Here is a 12,059-nt window from a genome sequence, read left to right as displayed (position 1 = left end):
GTGCACAAGGGTGCAATCCAAGGGACCCAACGGTTCATCCGATCTTCACATCTGTGCTGTGGCTGGGAGGCAGACCTGGATCGTCTTTCTGCCCTCGCTGTCACTACTGGATGTCTCAATGGAAGGAAACAAGCAGGCCCTCTAAGCCTTAGTTTCTCCATCTATAAAAGTGGGGTAACACCATTTACCTTATGGGATCACAGTAAAGACTCCAGCTAAACTCTCTATAACATTCTGTAGAGTATCTGCACCCACGGTAGCTAGTAAAATTACGAAGTTTTGGAAATAAAACTGGCCCTATAAACCAGTTTAGTTGGTGAGAAGGGGGGTAGAGTTCGGCAAGGAAAAGGAACTTGCTGGATTCAACCTTCCTGAAACATACTCTTCAGAAGTCAAAACTAAAATATCCACCAGGAGAGACCGAGGCTGAGCGATGGAAGCAACGCCAGCTGCAGACACAAACCTTGGCTGTGCTGATCCATGGGACTCTGGGGAGGGCCCATTCCCGGGTGCGGTGGTCGCATACTGCTGCCCTTCATGGAGCCACAGTGGATATCTTCCACGATCCCCTTGTCGTGCATACCATCGATGGGCTGAGACACAGAAAGGACATCCGTTAGACACCTGCTGAAGGAACAGCATTCAAAACCCCTTCCCAAAAGTCCTGGAAGGTGTAACACAATCATTTATTACCCTCTCTGTATTTTTTACACTTCATAGGTGGGGACAGAAAAAAAAATACTACATTAATAGGAGCAACAAAACTACCTGGCATCAAAAGTTACAGCTTTAAACAGTTGAAGGCGGGAAGGGATATATCCAAACCTGCCATTAAATAGAAAGTCAAATAAAGCGGCCAAACACACGCTCTGCTTCCATACCCTAGAAAGTAGTCCTGAAACCCGTTATAACCTGGAAGCTTAGTTTGAAGTCTGAAAGAAGACCATTCAAAACATCTTTTTCGAGCTGATTTTCTGTCACTGGGGGGGGAAGGAACTATGGAAAGTTTATAAGTTGAAACCAGAAGGTTCCACGGCAGTTGGGAAGAGTGGAACTTTCAGAAACCGCAGAGCCGAGAACGGGGGTGAAGACTGGTGGGGAGGCAAAGCTTCCTCAAGGCAGGAAGACCGGAAAAGGTTTGAGGCAGGAAGTCCGGAAAAGGTTCAAGGCACAGTCTGGAAAAAAACGATGAACACGAGGGGCAGCCCCAGGATTTGAGACCCAGTAGATGACAGACACACAATCAATAGCTATTGAATTGACGTTAATCCAATCCAGAATTGGGCAACGGAGCATGTGTCTGAACAAGGCAAAGCCTATTCCTCCCCCTAAACTGGAATAGCAATTTTCAAAGCAGCCTGAAAGGAATATTTCCAGGAGTTTATAGAAACCAAATGATTTCAAGCAAGAAAGTATGAGTGTTTGCAGTTTTGGAGAAAAGAAAGTTAATTTCTGCAGAGTCAAAAGCATGCAGTTGAAAAGAAGAAAAATTTACCATAAAGAGGATGTTCAGAAGAAAAATGGGAAGAATCTGGTAGAAAGAGTGACACTTGAGTCTGTTAAACAGTAATAATGGAGTGGAAATCAAAGCAACACAGCAGATGTATTTAGGCCACTTGTTTATTTATTTCCAGTCATGTTGAAAAGCAAACAGTTGAAGCTCAGGAGAAGGAGGGGCAAGACAAGGAATCCAGCTGCCTGGAAAAGAGAGGCAGGGAAGTGGAGGCATCTGGTCGGCAGGTGTGAACCCTGAGTGCTCCCCCAGGTCTTCGTGCAGGGAGGGTCAGGGCGTGAGGAAAGGCAAGAGGGCCAGCAGCGCCACCCACACAACTCCAGAGGGACAGCATGACAACACGGAGCATTGAACAGGGAGGAGGCGATGCGATCCCAGGGGCGGGGGAGAAAGCAGGAGGTTAGAAGAGACCAAAACTCCACTCAAACAGCTTAGAAAACACACACACACACACACACACACACACACTGCACCAACTCTCATTTGCCCTTTGGATTTTCAACGTTTAAATGATAACAAGGGCTAACTAAACATTTCCTTCAAATGTTCTCTTTCATTTTAAAGAGGGGAACATCCTCAAACCCTTCCCAAAAATGAGGTCCACCCGCTCGGATGAAGGTTTAGACGTGACAGGTCAGCTCTAGAATGCAGCTCCCAAATGGATTTAACCTCAACACAAGGTAATCTGTCAGCATCTCCACTATGTCCCCAAAAACATGATGTGGAAAGCAAGCAGCTTTGTTTCTCCACCCAACTGACACATCAGAGTGGATTTTTATGTAAAAGGGAGGGAGAGAACTTAGGATTTCTACCACAGAGAGACACATTAGCTACTGCTGACTGAGAAGAGCCAGGCCCATACTCCTCAGCCGAGACAGAACGATTATAACAGGGCACACCAAGGACAGAAAACAAACCGCCTGCACGCGCACGCACACCTGTGTGAAAGGAGCATTTTTATTGAACACGAGAAAAGTCAGCTATGAAATGCAAGTACAACAAGCTCGTATACGTGAGTGCAGCTAGAATTAACTACTTTCCTAGTGCTTTTCTTACTTTTCAACATAAGCATATACTGGTTTCCTAATTAGAAAATCCCCCCCCCCCCACTTTTTTGGAAGCCACACAATTTTACTTTCCTACCAACAGTGCATGAAGGGTAGGATTTCTCCCCACTCCCTTCAGCATTTCGCCATTTTCATTCCCTAATGGGTCAAAGGTGGCATCTCATTGTGGTTTTAATTGAGTTTTTTTTAATGGCTGATGAACTACTTTTCACGTGTTTATTGTCTGTTTGTATCTATATTTGGAGAAATCTATTTAGAAGTCTATACTAAGTCCTTTGCCCATTTTTAAAGAATGCTTTATTTATTAATTTATTGAAAGTTTTGAATGACAGAGGGGAAGAGACTGATTCATTCACTGATTTGAAAATCCCAACAACAGAGAGGGAGAGACAGAGAGATCCACTGGCTCACTCCCCAAAGGTCCAAAACAGCTTGGAGGGCCAGCACCGCGGCTCAATAGGCTAATCCTCCACCTGCAGCGCCGACACACCGGGTTCTAGTCCTGGTCGGGGCGCCGGATTCTGTCCCGGTTGCTCCTCTTCCAGGCCAGCTCTCTGCTGTGGCCCGGGAGTGCAGTGGAGGATGGCCCAAGTGCTTGGGCCCTGCACCCACATGGGAGACCAGGGGAAGTACCTGGCTCCTGGCTTCGGATCAGTGTGGTGCATCAGCTGCAGCGCACCAGCCGCAGCAGCCATTGTGGGGTGAACCAATGGAAAAGGATGACCTTTCTTTCTCTCTCTCTCTCTCACTGTCCACTCTGCCTGTCAAAAACAAAAACAAAAACAAAAAAACAAAAACAAAAACAAAAAAACAACAACAAAAAAAACCAGCTTGGGCTGGACCAGGCTGATGCCAGGAGCCCAGAACTCCACTGAGGTCTCCTACGTGGGTGGCAGGGACCCAAGTTCTTGGGCCATCGTCTGCTACCTCCCAGGTGCATCAGATCAAAGTGGAAGTGGGACTCCATCCCAGCCACTCCTGAGTCGCAGCTTAACCCACTGCGCCACAATGACTCGCCTCTTTTGAGCTCTGATGCCTGAAGCCTTAAAACTGACCTAAATGGGCTGGGGCTGTGGTATACAAGGTTAAGTCGCTGCTCTACTTCTGGTCCAGCTCCCTGTTAATGTGCCTAAGAATGCCGTGGAAGATGGCACAAGTCCTTGGTACCCTGCACCCACGTGGGAGACCCAGATGAAGTTTCTGGCACCCAAATTTGGCTTTGCTCAGCCCTGGTCATTGTAGCCATATGGCAGGTGAACCAGCAGATGGAAGCTGGATCTCTCTCTCTCTCTCTTTCCCTGTCTCTATCTCTCACCTTCCCTCTCTCTCTCTCTCTCTCTCTCTCTCTGTCTTCTTTCTCTCTGTGTTCCTGCCCTTCAACTCAATAAACAAATCTTTAAAAAAAAAATGACATAAAGCCATATATAATGAGAGGAAACACTTGCTCTTTCCTGTGGTCATATTTATGTTTCAAGCTTGTATCTTCCGCGACTATAAGAATCAATTTTACGTGTGAAAATAACTGGGCTATGGGGTACCCAGACATTCGCTTAGACGGTATTTCTCGTGTGTCTGTGCAGGTATTTCTGCATGAGAGCATGAGCAGCGTTTGAACTAACAGAAGAAAGCAGGTGCCTCCCCACCCCACCCCCAACTGCAAGTGGGCATCCTCCAGTTCAGGTCATGGAAGCCCTGACCAAAACGAAAAGACAGAGGATGGGAGAATATGTTCTGTCTGCCTGCCCTCTAAAGCTGGCCCATCGGTCCTCTCCTGCCCTCAGAGCGGGCCTGACACTTTCTTGGGTCTCAGGCCTTTGGGCTCAGCCTAGAACTATAGCGCCAGCTCTCCTGGCTTCGCAGCTGGCTGCCTGCAGACTGTGGGACTTCTCAGCCTCTGTAAGTGCGTGAGCCGATGCCTTGTAACCACCAGCCCCCCATCCACCTGTGATGTCATCCAAAGGGTTGCAAGACCCTCACCTGTCTCATTAAGCAAGACTTTCAGGTAACGTACAGCCGTCCTCACAGATTTTCTTTGGCTGCTGCTTACTTCAAAGCAAACCAGTGGAGGACCTTGTTACTTTTTCAGAAGGCTGTTTGCTCTCCTTTGCACCTCTCACAAAGGCATATTGCCAGCTCGAACCAATCTGATCTTCCCCACAGCAACGAGCTCAGTCGCATAAACAAAGGATCATTATAACCTTAGTCCAGGAACAAACAGACGGACCTCAGCTCTGCAAAATCAGTCTTTTTCCAAAACCAGAATCAAGTTCTTCACAAAGAGACAGCAAGGTTCACTTCAAGGACTCCTGAGAAATAGTCTCATTTCAATATTGCCTTTAAAGATTACTCTAGGAAATGATTCTTTTTCCTTTTCCTTTTTGGGGGTCTAATGTATTAAAATGAACGTCAACAGTTTTAGGGGAAAAGTTTCTCCATGGATTCATTCATGGGTAATATAAGTTATTTAACACTGATAGGAAAAGAGCAGGATCTAGACACTATAAGACTCATTTAGCAGGCCAGCGCCGCGGCTCACTAGGCTAATCCTCCGCCTAGCGGCGCTGGCACACCGGGTTCAAGTCCCGGTCGGGGCGCCGGATTCTGTCTCAGTTGCCCCTCTTCCAGGCCAGCTCTCTGCTGTGGCCAGGGAGTGCAGTGGAGGATGGCCCAAGTCCTTGGGCCCTGCACCCCATGGGAGACCAGGATAAGTACCTGGCTCCTGGCTCCGGATCAGCGTGGTGCACCGGCCACAGCGCACCGGCCGTGGTGGCCATTGGAGGGTGAACCAAAAGAAGACCTTTCTCTCTGTCTCTCTCTCTCTCACTGTCCACTCTGCCTGTCAAAAAATAAAAAATAAATTAAAAAAAAAAGACTCATTTAGCAAGCCAAGATACCTTCAACCCACAAATCACACAATCTCACTCTCACAGCTGAATATTGGAAGTATTTTAAAAAGCCAACTTCTGATCTTCATGACTGCTACAACCTCTGTGGCGATAAAATTATCTTAGAACATACATTTTTACTAATACACAAGATAAGGCAAAGATGTAGCTAGACTCTCTTGTCAGCAACAGCAGAGACAAGGGAAAGGAGTTATCACGATGGTTAGCCACCCATGACTCAAAAGGCAGGACCAAACCCGAGAATAACTCTTACCTTATGCATCTGATGCATGCCCTCCTGGGGGAAGTCTGCAGACCCCATTGTCGGCATCGGATGTGAGACGCTCGGAGGTCCAGGACTTGGCCCCATCATGCTGTGGACGGAGCCTGGGGATGGTCCTGGGCCGGGACTAGGTCCAAGAATTGGTCCAGGGGAGGGTCCGGGCCCCGGTGAGGGCCCCGGATGGGGCATGGCACCAGGGTCTGTGGGCGTGGACATCTACTTCTCCGGTCTCTGCCAGCCAGCAGAGTGATACTAAGTTGGAAAGCAGACAAAAGAAGGGAATGTTTTAAACATGATGTTAAGATCAGGATAAAACAGTTGTTAGCATTGGATGGTGCCATTTCTGTAACAAACATCAAACAGAACTGCCTGTCTAGTCCAGATGTTTGAGTGAGTGTGAAATATATCTGTTCACCCTCGTCTTTATGAAGACCACTTGTTTAAAAAACACACATTCTAAATGATTCCCCAGAAAGATATAAATCATCTCAGATACAAAAAGCCTCGCTGGAGAAACTCAAATTTAACACAGAAGCAGAATTCTAAACAAGTCTGAAATTTATTACTGAAGTCAACAGACGCTCACCGTTACTCAGTGGCTTGGGTCATTACAAGTCATTAACCCCCCCCCCCCCCAACCATTAAAACAGAAAACCTTTCCAAAAGTGTCCATCCAAGATTCACTTTCAGAAGCGAATGGACACTCAAACCTCTACCAAGCAGCCTGGATAGCTAAGAGGGGAAAATATAACTTCAGACACTGAGAGCTCAAGAGAAGTCTGGGACAAGCAGAGGCTATCATAATCCGACAACCATGGGCTGAGATAGTCACATATGCAATTCCCAGCTAAGTTACTTAACACTTTTCCTGCAGAGATTTAAACATGGGGTGTGCAAAAGACACAGCTGGATCCCTGGGCCAATAAGTGGGCATTCTTATTTAGCGTGGTTTTCCCACCCTCTTCACTGCACTACAAGTGACCAGGACAGTTTAAGATAGGATTCTCCTGCCAGCTAATTAACGGAATCAGAGACCACTTGGATAGCTAAGGTCAGGAATCTGTCACAGGCTCACTCTGGTCAAGGACCCTCGAGAGCAGTTGTCTATGACTACCCAATCAGAGGCAACCGTGGACCTGAGGGGTGGAAATTCTGGTCCTCCAGTTTCAGCAGACAACATCCCATCATTCACACCCTACAGCTACCCAGCAATCCCACCAGGGAACGGCCTCGGGGAGTGGGGACAACTGGACATGAGCCCAAATGAGCAACCCAACTACATCCCGAACCCTGAGGGAGACCAAGGGTCCCCGCAGGGCAGCTGGATACCACGCGTGACCAACTGCTCTGTAAGTAAGGGGATCTCTTGGAGGCACACACCAACACATTTTTGCTGTCAACCTCACAAAATACAGAATGAGACGCCCTAAGTGATTTGCTCACTTGCTGCCTAGTGACAGAGATGGAATCAGACTGTGGTGGCCTTGTCACCCACAACAAGGCTCTGCACAGTGAACGGTGACAGAGGAGAGGCAGAAAGAAACCCACCCTAGTTGCATTATTACTGCCTGCTTCCGCCTCTCAGCAAACTCTAGAATGTCAGGGGCTTGAAGGCAGTCTTCTCGTCACTCCTATACCCCCATATCCCAAGCAGCATACAGTAAGTGCTCAAAAAACTACCTGATGAATTCAACTGCTGGTAAAATTCCAAGGCAAGGGGCCAGCACTGTGGCATAACAGCTTAAATTGCCCCCTGCAGCGCCAGTTCAAGTCCTGGCTGCTCTACTTCCAATCCAGCTCTCTGCTAATGTCCTGGGAAAGCAGTGGAAGATGTCCTAAATACTACCTGGAGGAAGTCCCTGGCTCCTGGTTTCAGATGGGCCCAGCTCCGGCTGTCGTGGCCATGTGGGGAGTGAACCAGTGGAGAGAAGACCTTTCTCTCTGCCTCTCCCTCTGTCTGTAACTCTGCCTCAAATAAATAAATTAATTTAAAAAAAATCAAGAGGAACCAGGGTTTGAGGTGTGTTCCATAAACAATTCTCCTAAGGCCACTCCGGTAAATAATGAGGGCTCAAACAGAGGCTTAGGGAAAAGGCTACTTTGGGTGATGATGATAAGCAGAGGATCCAAGACTGGGCTACCAGAACCTAGAACAAGTTGTTTCTAAAACAGCGGGGGAGCTTCCAGGGTGAATTACAGCCTTGAAATCACTAGAGAGCCAAATGTTATTATTTATTCTTTGTGATTAACAAAGCAGGCAGAAGTAACATTTTTTTTGTTTTGTTTTTTGCTTTCCACCCCCTCACACACACATGTTCAGTCAGCATTTTAAATTTAGGAAGCTGATGTCAATTCAGGGGTACTATAAGTTAGAATATTCTTTCATGTGCATCAGCAAACTAATACACCCCTTCATTTTGCAGTGACTAAAAGGAAATTGCTTACTTCCTGTTACAGTTTTCCTTGGAGATGGCCTCCATAGCACTTATGGTAACACACCCAAGTCGGCATCCAAACACTGGAGTTCGTTAGCATGATAGTCCTACTCTTGAAGGTTCCTATTTTGATAAATATTAGTCCATAAGACCACTGTCTACATGCATTATCACTTTCATCTAGGAATCTCAGAGAATGCTGTCATCACTTGCATACCAATCCCTCAAAAATGCTCCTCAGTTTTTGTTCAAGGAAACTATTAAAAACTTCCTAGAGGGAAATCCTACTACAAGGGAGATGGAAAATTACAGGCATGTAAGTGGAACGTTAATATAGGAACGTGTTACATAAGAAAGTATTTAATGAGAGCTCCCAGATGCATGGTTTTAATGAATGTGTATGGCTGAGAGAAACAGTACTGTTCATCAAATGAGGAAACTGGCCCTGTGCTACACAGCTAATGACTGATAGGGCTCTGGACCCTCGCAACTGAGAGTCCGGGACCTGAATTCTGATGTGAGGGATGCCATCGATGCTGGGACTCTGGGAAAACTGCTTTTCTCTGGAGCCTCCGCTTCCTATAGATTCAGGAAGGCAGTATCCCAACAGTCCCTTCCACCTGCCTACCCAGATTCGAGTCCCATCTCCCCTGCTGCATGCGTCTGGAAGAGTTCACTGATGGACTTCCATAGCAAACTAGAGTTGCCAGGGGCCCACGAGCAGGCTAAGCTGCTGCACGCACCCTGTCAGAGTGCTGGTTCCAGTCCCAGCTGCTCGGCTTCTGACCCACCTCCCTGCAAATGCACCTGGGAAAGCAGTGGAAGATGGCCCAAGTCCTTGGGTCTCTGACACCCATAAGGGAGACCCAGAGGGAGTTCCTGGCTCCTGACTCCAGGCTGGCCCAGATCTGGTTGTTGCAAACATTTGGGGAGTGAACTAGAAGATGGAAGAGCACTCACTCGCTCGCTTGCTCTCTCTCTCTCTGCCTTCCAATTAAAATAAATCAAAGAAAGGAAGGAAGGAAGGGAGGGAAGGAGGGAGAGAGGGAGGGGGGAAAGAAAACAGAACAGAACAATCAGGACTGTTGCAGGATCTTTTCCTGGCAACCATGACCCAAGTCAACACAAGAGGAGGATCCCTACACAACAGTGAGGCCTGTAGCCTTGGCCTCTTACTCCTCCTCTTCATTTCTGGTGGCAACTTTATTTGCAGTTCAAGTACATGATAAAACTTGCTCAGGGTATAAAGAAACACTTGGGGTGGCAAATGACAAAGAGGTGCAAGTCTCAGGCAGAGGAGCAGGCCATGACTAACCGAGCATGGTGAAGGTTTAATGTCTAAGACTGGCCCATTCAACTCCCTCCTCAACCAACCAGGCCAAGAGCCCTAGGAATCCTTGCCCTTTCTTTCTTCCCCAGAGCACTAATGAGGAAAGGCAGATGGGGTAGGGGTGGTGGTGGCAGGCACAGTAGGGGAGCGGGAGGAGGGGCCGCATAACCTGGATGGGGCTGCAGCAGGTCTGTCCATGGGATGGCATTCAGTCTATTTTTACTTTGTGTGGGGAGGGAGGTTTACATTGTTATAGGAAAGAACGACCTGTCCCACCATTACTCACCTAATGTAGAAAATGTGCCTGGGGGAAGGGGGGCAGAGGGCACAGCCACCACCCAAACCCACAGGCTGAGGCTCCCCTCTCATCCCCCAGGAAGTGTCCCTCTACCTAAGCCCAGGATTCCCTGAGGGCCAGGTCTCTGTGTTCCTTGGCAAGAATTTTTCTGCAGTACACAGTCTTCTTCATGCCCTTGTGTTCCTGCCTTTAGAAACAGGGAGTGTGTGTTTTCAAAAATAACCCCCCCACCACAGCTTCCCACAACTCCACACACCACCCTCACCCTGCCTCAGCTTCTCTTCGCTGAAAAGCTTAGCACACCCATCTGCATATTAAAAGGAGTTCAACTTCATGGAATTTTAAGGGTCACCACTCCAACCATGGCAACCATGACAAAACCCAGGCCTCCCTGTCTAATTGCAATCAACAGAGATCACGAAGACCCCCACACGTGTGCAGTAACACGCACACACCTGCCCACAGAATAATTCCAGGGACTCGAATCAAAGAGACATTTTGTCACACGTCCCACTGTAAGGATGAGGGACAAGGGCAGGAAGGCAGGAAGGGACAATGTGGCTTTCCCAAAGTCAGGACTGTACCAGAATAGAGACCCCAAATAGAATGCTTTGTCTGGATTCCCAGCTCAACCCTGAACTGCTGCGCCCAACAGCTGGCCATCCACGGGAGGATGGAGAGCACGGCGCAGGGGTGCAAAGGAGTGCAGTTGGAAACCATGGGAGAGGTGCTCTGCAAAGACTGAGATTTGGGTGTGAGAACGTAAGACTTGACCACGACCTGGAGAAGTAGGGCGAATCCCAGGGAGAAGGATGTTTCATCAGACCCCTGGAGGACACGGCACTTACTCAGTCCCAACCCTGCCGAGTGTCCACTGGGCGGGAGGCACGTAACACGTAAGGCAGACACAAATGACCAGAGGGCTCACCGCCGGACTCTGCAAGTCCGATGGGGAAACAAGACTGCAGCATAAACAGCGACAAGGGACAAAAGGCAGAAGATGCTAGGACACAGGAAGGGGAAGAAGGAAGAGGCCCGACAGTCACAGGGCGGCAGGGGCCCCTTCCAGCTTAGACGGGTAGAGGGAGGCTGGAATGAGGGCAAGCACCAAGGAGGCGGCCAGCCTTTCAGAGCAGACTCCGTGGAAAGCCCAAGAAAGTTTTCTGGCCACAGGGAGAATGCGGGGAAGCCCGTCCAGGCCCAGCACTCACCTTCCCCGGCTCTTCCCCACACGGGGTCGGGAAGCTCAGACCTCCAGCCTCACTTTTCACAGGGGGATTCAGAGGCCCAGGCTGAAGACCAGGAATAAAAACCAGGAGCAGCCCAGTCCCTAAGAATAACCTTGCCTGTTTCAGGTTGTCTGGCTCCTGCAGGAGAACGAACGCTAAGGCTGGGGAGATAGGTGAGATAAGAGTTCCTTTCATGTCTGTGGGCTGATTCAGAACATCGCCCCAGACCTGAGGGGCTGCTGCTTAAGTTTTCCCCGTAGCTTTCTCAATAAATGGACAGGTCGCCCACAAGAGGTAACAAGCTGTCCGGAACCGGGACACTGGGGGAACGGGGAGTGGGCAAGGAGAACAGCCCCACAGAGAAAGGAAATAAACCTTCTGGAGGGCTCCTGCTTGGGGGCCAGGGTTGCCTGAGAGGTGGTGAAACATGACCACGGCCCGCGCTGCTTCTTCGTCTGGGACATGCAACTGTAAACTGTGCCCAGTAGGATTCGTGCCACGGAGAAGACTCGCCCTGGCTCTCACCTCCTGATTGCCATCTCGCAACCAAGCAAAGCCCGGACAGCCTTTCCTCCATTGTCTCACCACTGTTCGTGCAAGCTGACCATCCGTTTCAGAGCCACGTAGGTCTCTTGAAAAAGGTGCTGGATTAAAACTTTGTTCGCGGGGCTCCTGTGAACCCTGCTTCATCTTTCAATCAGAGACAGAAAGGAGGTGGGCCTAAGCGGCTGCCCTTACTTTAAGTAAACGGCCTGGGGACATGAGGCTCTGAGGCAGCTCGGTGCAAACCAGAAGGTGACAACACACACGTGGCAGCAAATTTGTGTCCCTGAGTCCCCAGCACTATCTCCACAGGACTCTGGCTCTTCAGTGTTACCCCTACCCCCACCCCACCCCAGAGATACCAGGAGCTCCCACCTGCGCGGTGGGGACCTCTGAGACCCTTCAGTGAGCACTCAGTGAGGAGCGCGGTGGTCCCCAAAAGACAGAATGGCTATAAAACCACACTTGTAAAGCAC

At 49.0% G+C, this 12,059-nt stretch overlaps 1 protein-coding gene and 1 long non-coding RNA gene across 11 annotated transcripts in view; one reads left to right on the top strand and one right to left on the bottom strand.

Moving 5' to 3' along the window:
* The window catches only part of SMARCA2 (SWI/SNF related BAF chromatin remodeling complex subunit ATPase 2), a 201,828-nt gene that overhangs the window by 180,812 nt on the left and 8,957 nt on the right, over positions 1-12,059 (bottom strand). For 9 of the 10 annotated variants that reach the window (XM_070051411.1, XM_070051401.1, XM_070051420.1 and 6 more), the window contains 2 exons: positions 5,740-6,000; positions 464-593 (listed from right to left, as the gene is read on the bottom strand). In XM_070051411.1, coding sequence (XP_069907512.1) covers positions 464-593; positions 5,740-5,964 — 355 coding nt within the window. In that variant the 5' untranslated portion in view covers positions 5,965-6,000. Of the gene's footprint in view, positions 1-463; positions 594-881; positions 1,022-5,739; positions 6,001-12,059 lie in introns of those variants that run through there. The other variant, XM_070051425.1, reaches the window with a different exon arrangement.
* Positions 1,606-4,267, top strand: LOC127491139 (uncharacterized). The gene is made up of 3 exons (XR_007919677.2): positions 1,606-1,740; positions 2,078-2,193; positions 4,161-4,267. It is a non-coding gene; the product is annotated as an uncharacterized lncRNA (long non-coding RNA).

This window comes from Oryctolagus cuniculus, chromosome 1, assembly GCF_964237555.1.
Source record: "Oryctolagus cuniculus chromosome 1, mOryCun1.1, whole genome shotgun sequence".
NCBI classification, from domain to species: domain Eukaryota; kingdom Metazoa; phylum Chordata; class Mammalia; order Lagomorpha; family Leporidae; genus Oryctolagus; species Oryctolagus cuniculus.
The sequence above is the reverse complement of the archived record's forward strand: the minus strand, read 5'-3'. Positions and strand labels throughout refer to the sequence as shown.